We start from the raw sequence: 14,287 nt of genomic DNA, 5'->3' as shown, positions 1-14,287 counted from the left end.
ATTTCTACAACACGATAACGAGATTTTTTTAATAAAATTACTCAGAAAATTACATTATGTCCTTTGAACACACAATATATACTTGAAAATTTTCTGCTTATTTTTTGTGTAAAGGTAGAAACATACATACATGCATAGTTGAAATGTTTAATTTAGAAAAAATACTCTTCGTTTTGTACTGGCATCTAGTCTTTATAACACGGTTCCGCACAACACGGCATTCTGTAGGAACGTTTTTATATAGTGTGTTATAACCACGGGGTTACCAGCCTGCGTGTCCGAACTGCCGAGAGTATCGGGGACATATGTATAAAGTTTGTATTATTGTATGTCTCTACGTTTGTATAAAGATCGCGCCTGAAGTTGGACGTATTTCGCGCATTGCAAATTTCATTAAAAAAAAATTATACCTACTCATACTTCTGTAAACGATCAAAACTATATAACATATATAGCACAGCCTATAATTCACTGAGCGATGCTTTTCCTAAAGACCTAACAAGCTATAAGAAAACGAAAAGCTTAATAATATACATATACAGACTGACTGGTTGATGAACACTTTACATACTCAAGGACATGATAATTCATGGTCACATGAGACGTTTAAAATAAAAAAAAACAAAGGAAATACCGGGAAAACCTTGACTAAATTAATCTGCTTAAACTCGACATTTGTGGATACCGCAGTGCTAAGGCGCCGCTGGGTGAGTGAAAGCAGGTTGCATCCAATCAGCGCGCCGCGTTCAAACGATGCCGCGATCGTCGACCGGTGTAAACAAACAAATGAGTCGACTATTATCAAAGCCGGCAATGTGACTTTTGGACAATTATTGGTAAATCAGAAAAACGAATTATTGACTTTGTATTCCATTGGCAGTCACAAAACTCTTCTGAACGACATCTTAGATAAATAACAGGTTAAGTATTAACCTTTATTTAATGCAGTTTTTGAACCGTATTCTTTGAAGGAGACGATTATAGTCAAATCAATCTGTATTGACATATCAATAACATTTTCTTGTCCAAATTCACAGATTGCCACCTTTGATAATAGACGACTCAAATTCTGTTACTACAAGTGCGCACGGCGCGAGTGACCACGCTTTATTTTTTTGGATAGATAATTAAAGATAAATTAGGCAAATATTTTTTTTGGTAAATTTGAAAATAGGAAAAATACAAAAGATAAGAAGCGAAGGTTAGGAAAAAAACAAAGTTGATATATGCTTTCAGGTACGCTCTAACACAAAAGTGGCGTTGGGCAGGACATATTGCGAGATATGCGGACAGAGAAGAAGGACAAAAGATGGACATTAGAAACCACAACATGGGAAGGACCAGTGGGCCAAAGAAGAAGACGCCGGCCAAGGAGCAGATGGATCGACGAAATAATAGCAACAACTGGAGAAGAATGGAGAAACAAAGCCAAGAATAGGAAAGAGTGGAGTAAGCTGGAGGAGGCCTATACCCGAAGTGGAGTTCCAATAACATAAGTTTATATTTGTAATTTTTATTTGATAAGGTGTTTTTCTTTTTTTTTGGAAATTTAATGGCCTTATTATTATTACAATTTTTTGCTTAATTAGAACGAGAATCAATTACTGAGCACTCTATATAAATATGTAAAGTGTTCAACCAGTCAGCCTGTATATTTTAAATATCGCATTAATTTCTGTTTAGAATGAAATCGATTTGTGCCTTTGTGCCTTCGACTACGTGTCGAGATAAATATCGAGAATAGAATAATATAATTAATTAATAATATATTTAAAAAATACATATATGTATGTAATTTTTTTACGATCTATTTTTATGTTACATTACGTTAAACTTTTAGAATCTATCTAGAAATATCTAAAACTTTAAAACTTTTAGATCTGCGTAAATGATCTATATAAAATCTGGGGTCATTTATTTTTTAACAACAAACAAAAATATAACTGTTTATTTACAAACAATTTCTAAATGTCACAGCGATGCTTTTCGTGTAAATATTACGGCACCAAACCTATATAACAATAACGCTCTAAAACTTAATTTTGTATAAATCACGCGGTCAATAGAATTCCATGATTCAATCCCAAGTAAAATAAATGAATAAATCTTCACAAATCTTCGCGCTAAAGCCAATCTGCGTAAATTGTATTCTATAGATTGGTAACTTGGAAAACGAGCAAACTTAAATTTTTTTTAGTGGCAACACTGGCTATATTTACTAAGATTTTTGATATTTAATAAATTCGTTTTTTTTTCTTTTTAATTGATTGATTTGTTTTTAACAAACTTTCCCAATAATAATTCAAATTAACAAGCGCCTTATCAATATTGCATAATAACATTTTTCATCCCTAAGCCAAAAGACAAAGTCAAAGAGACTAATTTTATGTAAATTGTACATAATAAATTGTCAGGAGATACTTTCCATTGTATTACGGGAACTGAAACGAGACTTCCGGATTGCAAGTACCTAATCATTTCATACGTTAAACTGCTATTAAGGATGAGCGATAATACAAAAATTCATTTGGTACCTAGTAATTTCCAAATAACTTCCGATGGGGCTGTATATGCGAAGACTCTACCCTCAATACGTAAAAAAAAGTTTTTAAGCTATTGCATAGCTTTTATCGCGGGCCTTGAGTGCGGCGACCGAATCATGAAATTCCGTAACGAAAAAAACCTAACACCCCTCACTCCGCCTACCATGTAGCTCGCGTTCAACACATTCACACGTTGCGCTTGTGTAGTGTTTGTGAATAAGCGCGTGGCGTGACGTCACACTGCATGCGCATCATGAAAATTCTGCCCATCTCTCTCTCGCGCGGTCCAGCTTATGAGTGTGAAGGGGACAGTTAATGTTTTGTTTTTATTAATGTTTAATATAGCGTGGTCTTGTTTTATTATTGTTTTAATATTAAATTATCATTGTCTAATTATAATTGCATGAGTTGATAAAAAATGCTATGCAATAGCTTTGCCGCGGCAGTTCCCGAGTGCCACACGTGTTTTTTTTTTTTTTTTTTTTATTTTAGGTTCCATTTTCGAACTACCCTCACTTGACGATGAAGGCGACGTTCGTGTCCCGCTCCAGTTGGTCGTCGAGCTGCGACGCGGACAGACCCGCCTGGCAGCACAGCTCGTCCAGGCACACAAGCCCGTTGTACGTCCTCGCTACCGACTGGCTGTGGTCGCTTCGAAGCGACGCCGTCTCGTCGTTCAAAGTTATTGGATACTGGAAAACAACAAAAACAAAAAAAAAAAACATATTGTGTGTAAGTCACATGTAGTAGAGCCGTTGCAACTATACTGAGATCTTAGAACTTATATCTCAAGGTGGGTGGCGGCATTTACGTTGTAGATGTCTATGGGCTCCAGTAACCACTTAACACAAGATGGACTGTGAGCTCGTCCACCCATCTAAACAATAAATTAAAAAAGACGAAGTTCTTGGTTACCTTATAAACCCTTCGTATAAGACCTTCGAGCACTCCGAATAGCACCAACTTCCTCTCGTTTATAGCTAGTTCCTGTGGCTTCATCCTCCTGCAGAGGTCCTTGATGGTACTCCCATACGACATTCCGGCGTACATACGGAATATATCGCTGACTTTGGGCAAGTGCCGTGCTAGAATGGAAACAGTTACAAATGTGAACTTTAACGTTTTTGTAGTAATAATAATATTTATTACTTAGACTTGTCTTGAAGTCTATGAAAAAAACAAAAAATAGTTTAAAAAAACTAACAAAATACGCTTCTATAGAAAATCTAACTTAAGAAATATAAAATAAATTTTAATAAATTTGAATTAAAAATAATGTAAGAAAAAATGATTTTATTGTGAAAATAAAGCGTGGGGGTTCATGGTATCAGTAGTTTATAAATATTTTATGAACAGATATGAGTAGAAGAGTTATTTTGATAATATCCTGAAAAGCACCCCACGCTTTTTTTTACATTAAAAACATTTTTCCGTTCACTATTTTTAATACAAATTTATTTTCTATTTTTTAGTTGAATTTTCTATAAAAGCGTGTTTTGTTAGTTTTTTTAAACGATTATTATTATATTCCATTTTTTAGTTAAATTTCAAATGTTTTTCAATTTTTTTTTTTAATTGAATTGTCATCGGTCCTTAATAAGTATACCAAATTTCGAGTCAATCCGACGTTTTGAAGGGGGTCAAAATCATGTTCAAAGATGCCGTTACATACTATTATAACATATCAATATACATATGTCTGAAGCTAATAAAAGCGTATTAAAAGACGCTTAAAGATCCCGTTACTTAAAATAGCAATCTAATAAAAAAAACGTTAAAAAGTGTTAAGTTAACAACATCAAATTTCAATGAGGATTCCGCTAATAATATACGTTGCTGTTGTCAGCTGAATTCGTGTTGAAACCTTTGGAATACGTCAATTGATTATGTATGCAATCGGCGAAGATCTTTGGAATATGAATACATTAGAAAACTGTCTATTGTATTTTCATGCTTGAAACAAGTTTGTAACTAAACATTTTTATTGTCTGTCTGTGTGTAATATACTTCTAGAAATTTCTATAAGCTTCACATATTATTCATATCCATGTTTTGTTTAGTTTTACAAAAACAACCCCAAGATTTTTGTTAATCGAACTAATTCGCTTATTTTCCTAATTTTTAGTTCGACTTGTAATTGTAAAGGTGTTTTTTTAAGGATTTAAACTTTTTTTTATTGTTTAGGTTGGTGCCACCTGGTGTTAAGTGGTTACTGGAGTCCATAGACATCTACTACGTAAATGCCGCCACCCGCCTATAGATATGAGTTCTTAGGTCTCGGTATAGTTACAACTATAATTTATTAGCTTGATATGTATCTATGTAACGGAATTTTTAATGTAATTTTTATTAACTATATGACGTCCGATTTACTTAAAAATTTTGCTCACGTACCAAGGGCCGATGACAATAAAATAATTTTATTACTCTGGCGCAATATCAGAATTTATAAACAATTGCTTGAATTACAATTCGATGCTTCCAATGAACACTACTACTCTAACTCCAAATTCGTAGGTTTACAGGAGGAGAGTTTAAACGGAAAAAGTTGATAAAAGTGCAATAATAAAGATTTTATGGTTTTTTCTTGTGTAACTAGCTGATTTACTCTTGCTTCGAACCCCATTAATAATGAATTTGTAATACTTTTAAAATAGTGAAGCGATTTGTGTGAAAAACGAAAATTTCAAAATTTTGAGTTAGACTAGTGTTCATTGGAGGCATCGATTTGAACTTGCTATTTTAGTGTAAATTCTTCCTAAATAATATTTACTAATTGTTTTAGATCGATCGAATCGTTGATTTCCCTACATATTCTAGTAACCTCGAGGGGTTATTCTAGATTCACCGAGCTAGTAGGTGAGCGCACGGGGCTCAAACCTGACGACGTTGCTAACACGAACCCTAGCAAGAGCCCCGTGCTTCGCAGAATCTACCACCGGATCGGAAACGCGATCCACTGAGGAGATTCGGCGAGAAACTCAGTGGGCTGTGTCTGTGGGCTAATTTATTCGCAGAGCCCGAGGTTCGACGAGAACGATGAACGGAGATTCGCTGATGTACTAGTAGTTAGGGTATTATACACCGTGCCTAAAGGTTTATGTTTGATATGCATTTTTCCAACATCTGTAAGGCACCAATAAATTCTAGCTTAAATGTTCATTGTTTGGTATGCTTCCTTGTTACGAATACAATTGTCTTTAAATGTTTCTGAAATTAATTGCAATTATTTTGAACATACACAAGTGTGTCTTCTTTCTTTTTCGTTACCTGTTTACAGGTTATTCCAGCTACGCTTGGACGGGTTGGTGAGCTAACGGACTCAACTTGAGAGAATTTGCTAACACTAGACCTAGCAAGAGAAGTTTTTTTTTCCTACCTATGCTGATACCCTTGAGAGGCTATATCAGCGTTACCGGACGAGTATGTCAGCTCTCGGGGCTCAAACCTGGCGAAGTTGCTAACACTGACCCTAGCAAGAGCAGTGCTTCGCAGAATCTACCACCGGATCGGAAACGCGTTTCGGTTCGAAGGGCGGGGTAGCCGTTGTAACTATACTGAGACCTTAGAGCTTATATCTCAAAGTGGGTGGCCCATTTACGTTGCAGATGTCTATGGGGGTAACCACTTAACACCAGGTGGGCTGTGAGCTCGTCCAGCCATCTAAGCAATAAAAAAAAACGCGACCCACTGAGAAGATCCGGCGAGAAACTCAGTTGGCTCAAGGGCAGTGTGCTTCGAAGAATAACAATCAACTTACGAGATCTGGCACAGAATTCGACGCACTGTCTCTGAAGGCCTGCGCATCTCGTCAGCTGTCTTAGCTTCGGCGTCGCGCTGTAGACCGCGCAGTACTGGAAGATGGGCACAAGGGTCACCACGCCGTAGTACACGAGGTTCTGGACGCAGGCTCGTACCAGACTGATCTCCACGTCCGTCAGGGCTGCGATCTTGGAAACGTGATTGAAGCCGTCAATGTAGGGGAGTATCTGAAAAGAATTAGAATTTTATTTGAGTGCTCCTTCATTGTGAATATCATTTAGGTATGGGTTTATAATAAAGACAGGGAGTTTCTCGTCGGATCTTTTCAGTGGGTCGCCATTCTCACACGCCAGTCAAGGTGAAACCTTGGCAAACATTGAACAAGGGTAAGCAAAAAAGTGGGTTTTGCGTACATTTTTGTTAAATCAAGGTAACATATGTATGTACAAATTGTTTTTTTTTGCTTATGTGGGTGGACAAGCTCACGGGCCACCTAATGTTAAGTGGTTACTGGAGCCCATAGACATCTACAACGTAAACGCTTCACGGCAGAAATAGGCAGAGTGGTGGTACCTACACTAGACGTCTTACCACCAGTAGAGAGAGAGAGAAAAAGAGTATTTTTTTATGATACACCAGAAACGAGAGACAAAATTATTGAATAACTTTAAAATGCCAACTTTTTTCTAAATCACTTCTTTTACTAATTAATTATTGTCATTGTCTGCTATTATTATCATGAGTTTGTATAAATGTGCACTGTGGGCCCAATGAGTTTCTCGCCGGATCTTCTCAGTGGGCAGCGTTTCCGATCCGATGGTAGATTCTGCAAAGCACGGCTCTTGCTAGGGCTCGTGTTAGCAACGTCGTCAGGTTTGAGACCCGTGAGCTCACCTACTAAGTAGTTAAGGTTACGCTGAAATAGCCTCTCAAGGCTATCAGCTTAGGTAGGAAAAAAAAGGACTGTGTGTTGTTCGAGATGATACCGGCATCTCGTTTTTACCATCGCACCGCCCGCTACCGGAGTAGAGTTCATGCATACTACCTGGAGCCACTGCGGTCATCCACAGTGCGTTTCCAGAAGACTTTTTTGCCACGTACCATCCGGATACGGAATGAGCTCCCCTCCACGGTGTTTCCCGAGCGCTATGACATGTCCTTCTTCAAACGAGGCTTGTGGAGAGTATTAAGCGGTAGGCAGCGGCTTGGCTCTGCCCTTGGCATAGCTGAAGTCCATGGGCGACGGTAACCACTAACCATCAGGTGGGCCGTATGCTCGTCTGCCTACAAAGGCAATAAAAAAAATACTATGGTAACCTGGCGTTCCCCCTTTATTTTTATTTTTTATTGCTTAGATGTGTGGACGAGCTCACAGCCCACCTGGTGTTAAGTGGTTACTGGAGCCCATAGACATCTACAACGTAAATGCGCCACCCACCTCGAGATATAGTTCTAAGGTCTCAGTATAGTCACAACGGCTGCCCCACCCTTCAAACCGAAACGCATTACTGCTTCACGGCAGAAATAGGCGGGGCGGTGGTACCTACCCGTGCGGACTCACAAGAGGTCCTATCACCAGTAATTACGCAAATTATAATTTTGCGGGTTTGATTTTTATTGCACGATGTTATTCCTTCACCGTGGAAGTCAATCGTGAACATTTGTTGAGTACGTATTTCATTAGAAAAATTGGTACCCGCCAGCGAGATTCGAACACCGGTGCATCGCTCGATACGAATGCACCGGACGTCTTATCCTTTAAGCCACGACGACTCTATATCATTTCCTCTATCCCCTTTATATCATTGGGCAAACACTGGTACAATTTATAGTGAAATTAGTATGATGCTTGGATGATACAATGTTGCGGGTACACTTCGAGCGCAACTTGTCTTTATAAAACTTCTTGTGTAACCTAATTGCTTATCGGAAGGGCAAGAGGTTACATAAATAACACGTTATCATCGTGTTTTGAAGTAAACGACAAAACACATATGACTGTTTTAATGTTTAATATAATAATAAGCCTTTATCGTTGCAACACTTCAAATAACAATTTATTACGTTCTATTTCTCAAAGTATCTATTTGCTTATTGTTATTGATTGTGCTAAAATTCGAACTACTATTTGAATTAAAATATATTATTATTTGCTTTAATAACGTTACTATTTGGTTAACTAAAAATAGTTAAGGTTAACTGTTTACTTTATATTTTTGTTTATATACATGTATTTTTGTTTTGTTTTGTTTTGTTTATTTTATGTTACGTAACAACTGTTTGACGGTAGGTATTTAAGTGAATTCATGACTAAGCTACCCCCACTTTTTACTATAAATATGAGTGACTATTGTCGCGCAAAACATTCAAACTCAAGCACATAGATAATACACATAAATTAGTTATAGTTAAGCAACTCAAGCACTCAACGAAAATGTTTACGGGCGTCGGCCACTAGATGGCTTCGCTTCGATTAGTTTCTCATTGTTCCTGTAGATGGCAGTAACATATTACCTATCCTATATTTCATTTTTAATGAAGGAGTTTGTTAATTTTCTGAAACCACAAATTGATCAAATTTAATGAATTTGTCTATAACAAATAAATATTTGAATGATTTATTATTTTTTTTATTTTTATCTGTGTTTAGTTGTACAATAATTAAATGCCTTAATTTTAACAACATATAAGTTTAGGGGCATCCGCTACAAGATGTCGCTAGTTTCCATACAAAAAAATATTTGTCTTAAAGTATCGGAACGGAGCTCTCTGCTGTTATCGTTGTACACTTGAAATGTAATAAATGGAATTCATTGGAAAAGTGACTTTTAATAACTCTCACTATGGAACGCAATGTTGAAAAGAATGACGATGAAAGAGCGATGCTGACGTCATCGTTTTAAAAACACCATGGAACCAGTCTATCCGCAATATAACTTGTAGTTACACTGAATGCAGAAGTTTCTCGACATATCCGTGTAAAACTAAATAAACTCCCAATATGTGCTCAATTCAGTCATTTATTTAAATAAAACGTCATAAAGAGCCTAACTATTAAAACCTGCTTAAGAGTAATATGGCTTCATTCATGGAAAATAATTTACAAAATCTCGTTATTCTTTCTCGATTACTTAAGTCGTAATAAACCAATATAATAATATAAATACCGTCCATTTCAATTTCCATTTTATTTATTAATTTTAATATTTTGTTAATATTTTTGGTTTACTTTTTTTATTCTTCTTAGTCTTATGATCTTATTTTATCTTTCCTTTTTGGTCCAACCACTCTTCATTCTACCTACACCATTTTGGCCAATTTTGATTTTGTGATGTGGTTGGTCTGTTAAAGCCACGTCTGGGCATCATATATCAAACATGGCAAGATACATATACTTTAAAGTTTCTCTTTTTTTCCATAGGCATTTCTCTGTTCTTCATGACTTCGCTGATAGAGCAGATTTTTGTCCCTGTGTTAGTAATTTATATATCAGTTTCTTTTTGCGTTCAATCATCATTAAATATTAGTTGTACTGATTTTATTAATAGCTTCATTAGTTGGCAATCAGACATTGTTTTTGTGTTTCTGTATTTATTGGCAGTTCAGTTTTAGCACTTTCATCGTCAAGATGTTTAAGCATATGCTCAAACGATTGATGACTTTTGAAGAATAGAACAATATCGTCCTAAAACGTTGAGAGACATAATTTTCATCATTTATTTTCAATTTAAATAATATTTCCAGTCCTCATCTCCAGCAGGGTCGAAAATTACTTTGGTACGTTATAATTCTCTATTGGAAATGGGTCATCTACAGTGGACTATTTTCGTTGGAAAAATTTTCACATGTGGTTTGCACAAATAAGACTATATTTGTGCAGATGTGTTTTATTAATCTAATTTCTTGTAATGTTGGACTCCTTATTCATGATATGAATTTACAACATACATTTGCAAGGACTGTTTCAACTCTTCTTTTATTTAGTAGCTATTAACGAGCTTTGTCGAGTTAGTAGTTAGCTTTTTAAAATGTCAACAGTAAAATAAAAAATGAAGTTAATTAATCTAAATCCTGAAGTATCATTATTGATAACTAGCCCATAGATATAACCCACTGATTTTGTCGCTGGATCTTCTCAGTGGGTCGCGATTTCGATCTGGTGGTAGATTTTGCGAAGCACGGCTCTTAGTACGAGTAGTGTGAGCAAATTCTCTCAGGTTTAGCCCGTGAACTGACCTACCCGTCCGGGCGTAGCTGAAATAGCCAATTAGGCTACCAGCGAAATAAAATAGCTTGGGAATAAAAATCACATAATTATGATATGTCATTTTTTTATTCTACGTTAAGACCGGTGAAGCAAAACTCATTTAAAATGGCGATTAGACGCTGTTTTAATTACAAAACTGGACACACACACACATGACTCCTGATCGGGGATGTGGAACAGAATGTGTGTGTAGAGCATCAAATCGAACACACTTTCATGCAATCAAGCTGTGATGGCTGCCTAATGAATTCTTTTCGTGTTCTGATTTGGTGGATTTGTTGATATAACTATAAAATATATAAAAAAATTAAACAACTATGAGCAGCTTTTAATATATTGCGGGCATAAGAGAAACCGTTCTAGGAAACGAAGATGCTAATTTTGAACACGATAGAACTAACACAATCTATACTAATATATAAATCTACAGTGATTTTTACGGATGTTCCGTTACAACCATGCATCCGATTGACTTGAAACTTGGTATCCGTGTAGAAAAATACATGTACTTAATGTATAGGCTAATATTTATATGAGTGTTGGACTTCCCAATAATAATGACAATAAATAATAATGTTAATTTTAAATGCCCAGCGAAGCGAGCGAGTACGGCTAGCCATATTATAATTTAGTCTACTGTTTTTGTATAGCACGCAATGTAACACTAAAGAGCCGCGCGGGGTCAACGGCCTGGTTCTTTTTTCTCGTTCATACTAGAACATTAGTTTTGAAAGCCGTCTATTTACAGACTTTATGTGTAGACCAAGTGCCACCGACACATGACGTATGCTGTCGGCATATATCCTTAGTCAAGTTTGGTTGTACCACCAGTACGTGCATAAGCAACGCTAAGTACCACCAGCCCAATTCTCTAAGAATCAAATATCAAAATTTTAAGTCAATAAGTAGAATGCCGTTATGCCCTAATCTATACTACTATACATATATAAAAATGAATGGCTGTTCGTTAGTCTCGCTAAAACTCGAGAACGGCTGGACCGATTTGGCTAATATTGGTCTTGAATTATTTGTGGAAGTGCAGAGAAGGTTTAAAAGGTAGATAATATGAAAATGCTAGGAATTAAATGAAAATAACAATATTGTTTTTCCTTTGATGTGTCCCCCGTCGAACGGATTCCTTTTGTTTGTTTTAACTTTATTTTATACAAAAGTTTAGGTCTTTTATTTATCGATTGAGGCACTACGAAGTCTGCCGGGTTCTTAAATAATTTTGTACCTCTTTCCGCTGCAAGTTTTTATATCAAACTTTAAACAAACAGTATACAATTGTATTGTAGTTAATATTATTCTGCATTGAACAAATGCGGGTATAGATAATAAATGAACACAGAATCGCGCATTTGAGTTCACTCAACTAATGCCCCTTTATCGCTAGACTCCGATAACTGTGGTGGCCATAATTGTCGATACGGAGGAATTAAGTTTTGTTTTTTTTTTTTGCTAAGATGGATGAACAACTTCACGGCCCGCCTGGTGTAAAGTGATTACCGAAGCCAATAAACATTAACTGCATTAATATCGCTACTAATCTTAAGGCATGGGGTCTAAGCTTCAATTCTATGATACTATAAAAGGCTATCCCATACTTCAAACTGGAATGCATGACTACCAAGCGGTAGAATAGTCATGATGGTGGTACCTAAGATGCGATAATGGGTGATGCCGTAAGATGCCGTTATATAGACAGATACAGGTCAAGCCATTACAGGTCTGTTAAAAAGAGACCGCCAAGAGTTGGTATCTTTGGGTTTTTTTAGGACCCTAGCCTAGTTATGGAACCCGTGTGAGATTTCACTATAACATTCAAGAAGCATGTAACGTGACGTCAATTTTTGTTTTCCACTGACTTCGGAAGTAAAAAACACATGGGGCCGTGAGCTGGTTTTCTCAAATGCAACAATAAATACGGCATAAGTCACGTCGGAAGAGAGACGTGTGTCCAGCCTACAGTGTACTTAGTTTTTTTTCTTTTTTTTTTTTATTGCTTAGGTGGTTGGACGAGCTCACAGCCCACCTGGTGTTAAGTGGTTACTGGAGCCCATGGACATCTACAACGTAAATGCGCCACCCACCTTGAGATATAAGTTCTAAGATCTCAGCATAGTTACAACGGCTGCCCCACCCTTCAAACCGAAATGCATTACTGCTTCACGGCAGAAATAGGCAAGGGCGGTGGTACCTACCCGTGCTGACTCACAAGAGGTCCTACCACCAGTACCACCAGTACCACCAGTTAGTGCGAGTTTTTTAACGTTCACGATAGCGTAAAATCTAAATCAAATTTGTATGCAGTTGGAACAGCGCCCCTAGCGGCAAACGTAGGCAAACGCTGCAACTTCATTCGAGTTAACTTTTACGCTATCGAGAACGTTAAAAAACTCGCACTGAGCACACAGATAGCTGACCTTAATTCGTTACGGTCGGTCGCTGGTGTAATTTACAGCAGATGTCATTAGTTGTATGTTGATGAACATTTCAGTGATATGCATAATGCAATAACACAGCATTTGCGCATAATTAATATGTCAACGAACCAACTAGGTGTCGTGAACTTATTTTAAATATTTATTGTGGTATTTTCCTTTATTTCATATATTATTATATTCGTTTGGTTTTATTGTCTATGTTTTTTTTTATTGCTTAGATGGGTGGACGAGCTCACAGCCCACCTGACGTTAAGTGGTTACTGGAGCCCATAGACATCTACAACGTAAATGCGCCACCCACCTCGAGATATAAGTTCTAAGGTCTCAAGTATAGTTACAACGGCTGCTCCACCCTTCAAACCGAAACGCATTACTGCTTCACGGCGGAAATAGGCGGGGTAGTGGTACCTACCCGTGCGGACTCCCAAGAGGTCCTACCACCAGTGATTACGCAAATTATAATTTTGCGGATTTGATTTTTATTACACGATGTTATTCCTTCACCGTGGAAGTCAATTGTGAACATTTGTTGAGTAAATATTTCATTAGATAAAATAGGTACCCGCCTGCGGGATTCGAACACCGGTGCATCGCTACACACGAATGCACTGGACGTCTTATCCTTTAGGCCACAACGACTACAGACTATGTGTTATGTGTTTTATGTCTTCGTTATAAATATTTGTAGGCTTTTTAATCCTACTTAATTTTCACTGTAAGCTTGCTATTTTACGTATATGTATAGTAATCGGCAAACTTCTTGAGCAAATGACCTTGACTGCGCAGAACCAAATTTTAGATCACTTTGGTGGTGAGGGTGAGGCGCGACGGCAGGGGAAATCGTATCGAGCGCGTTATTGGTAGATCAGTCGAACCTTGCGTCCCGCACCGCGCCCTCATTCCGCTTGCTCCCAAAAGTACACTTGCGTATAGTGGAAAGTCTATCGTTATTAATCGTTAAGTTATTTGTTATAATTGCTTGTGGACTTTGTTGCCATTGCTATTTGTTGAGTGTTTGTTGATTTTTTATAAAACATACACTATGCCGTGACAAACTGGTGTAGTACTTAAAAGAAAGGGTAGAAAATTTGTGTACGACGTATATTGCTTCATTATAAAACAGGGGAAGAATGATATGGAAAAATTAAAACAGACTTCGGAAGCAACAAAAACATCAGTGAGTACTGTTAGGTGCATTATTAACGAAGCTAAAGGCTCTGGCTTGCTCGCCGTGTTTCGGACTCCGGGTAAGAAAAGATCCGGGAAGA

At 37.1% G+C, this 14,287-nt stretch overlaps 1 protein-coding gene across 2 annotated transcripts in view; it reads right to left on the bottom strand.

Moving 5' to 3' along the window:
- The window catches only part of LOC114247288 (GATOR complex protein NPRL2), a 75,923-nt gene that overhangs the window by 12,901 nt on the left and 48,735 nt on the right, over window positions 1–14,287 (bottom strand). Inside the window, exons 5-7 of one of the 2 annotated variants that reach the window (XM_089729267.1) lie at window positions 6,304–6,532; window positions 3,459–3,628; window positions 3,060–3,235 (exon numbers count right to left, since the gene is read on the bottom strand). In XM_089729267.1, the coding sequence (XP_089585393.1) occupies window positions 3,060–3,235; window positions 3,459–3,628; window positions 6,304–6,532 (575 nt within the window). Of the gene's footprint in view, window positions 1–3,042; window positions 3,236–3,458; window positions 3,629–6,303; window positions 6,533–14,287 lie in introns of those variants that run through there. The other variant, XM_028180211.2, reaches the window with a different exon arrangement.

This window comes from Bombyx mandarina, chromosome 08 (genome assembly GCF_030267445.1).
Source record: "Bombyx mandarina strain Sakado chromosome 08, ASM3026744v2".
In the NCBI taxonomy this organism is placed as follows: Eukaryota; Metazoa; Arthropoda; class Insecta; order Lepidoptera; family Bombycidae; genus Bombyx; species Bombyx mandarina.
The sequence above is the reverse complement of the archived record's forward strand: the minus strand, read 5'-3'. Positions and strand labels throughout refer to the sequence as shown.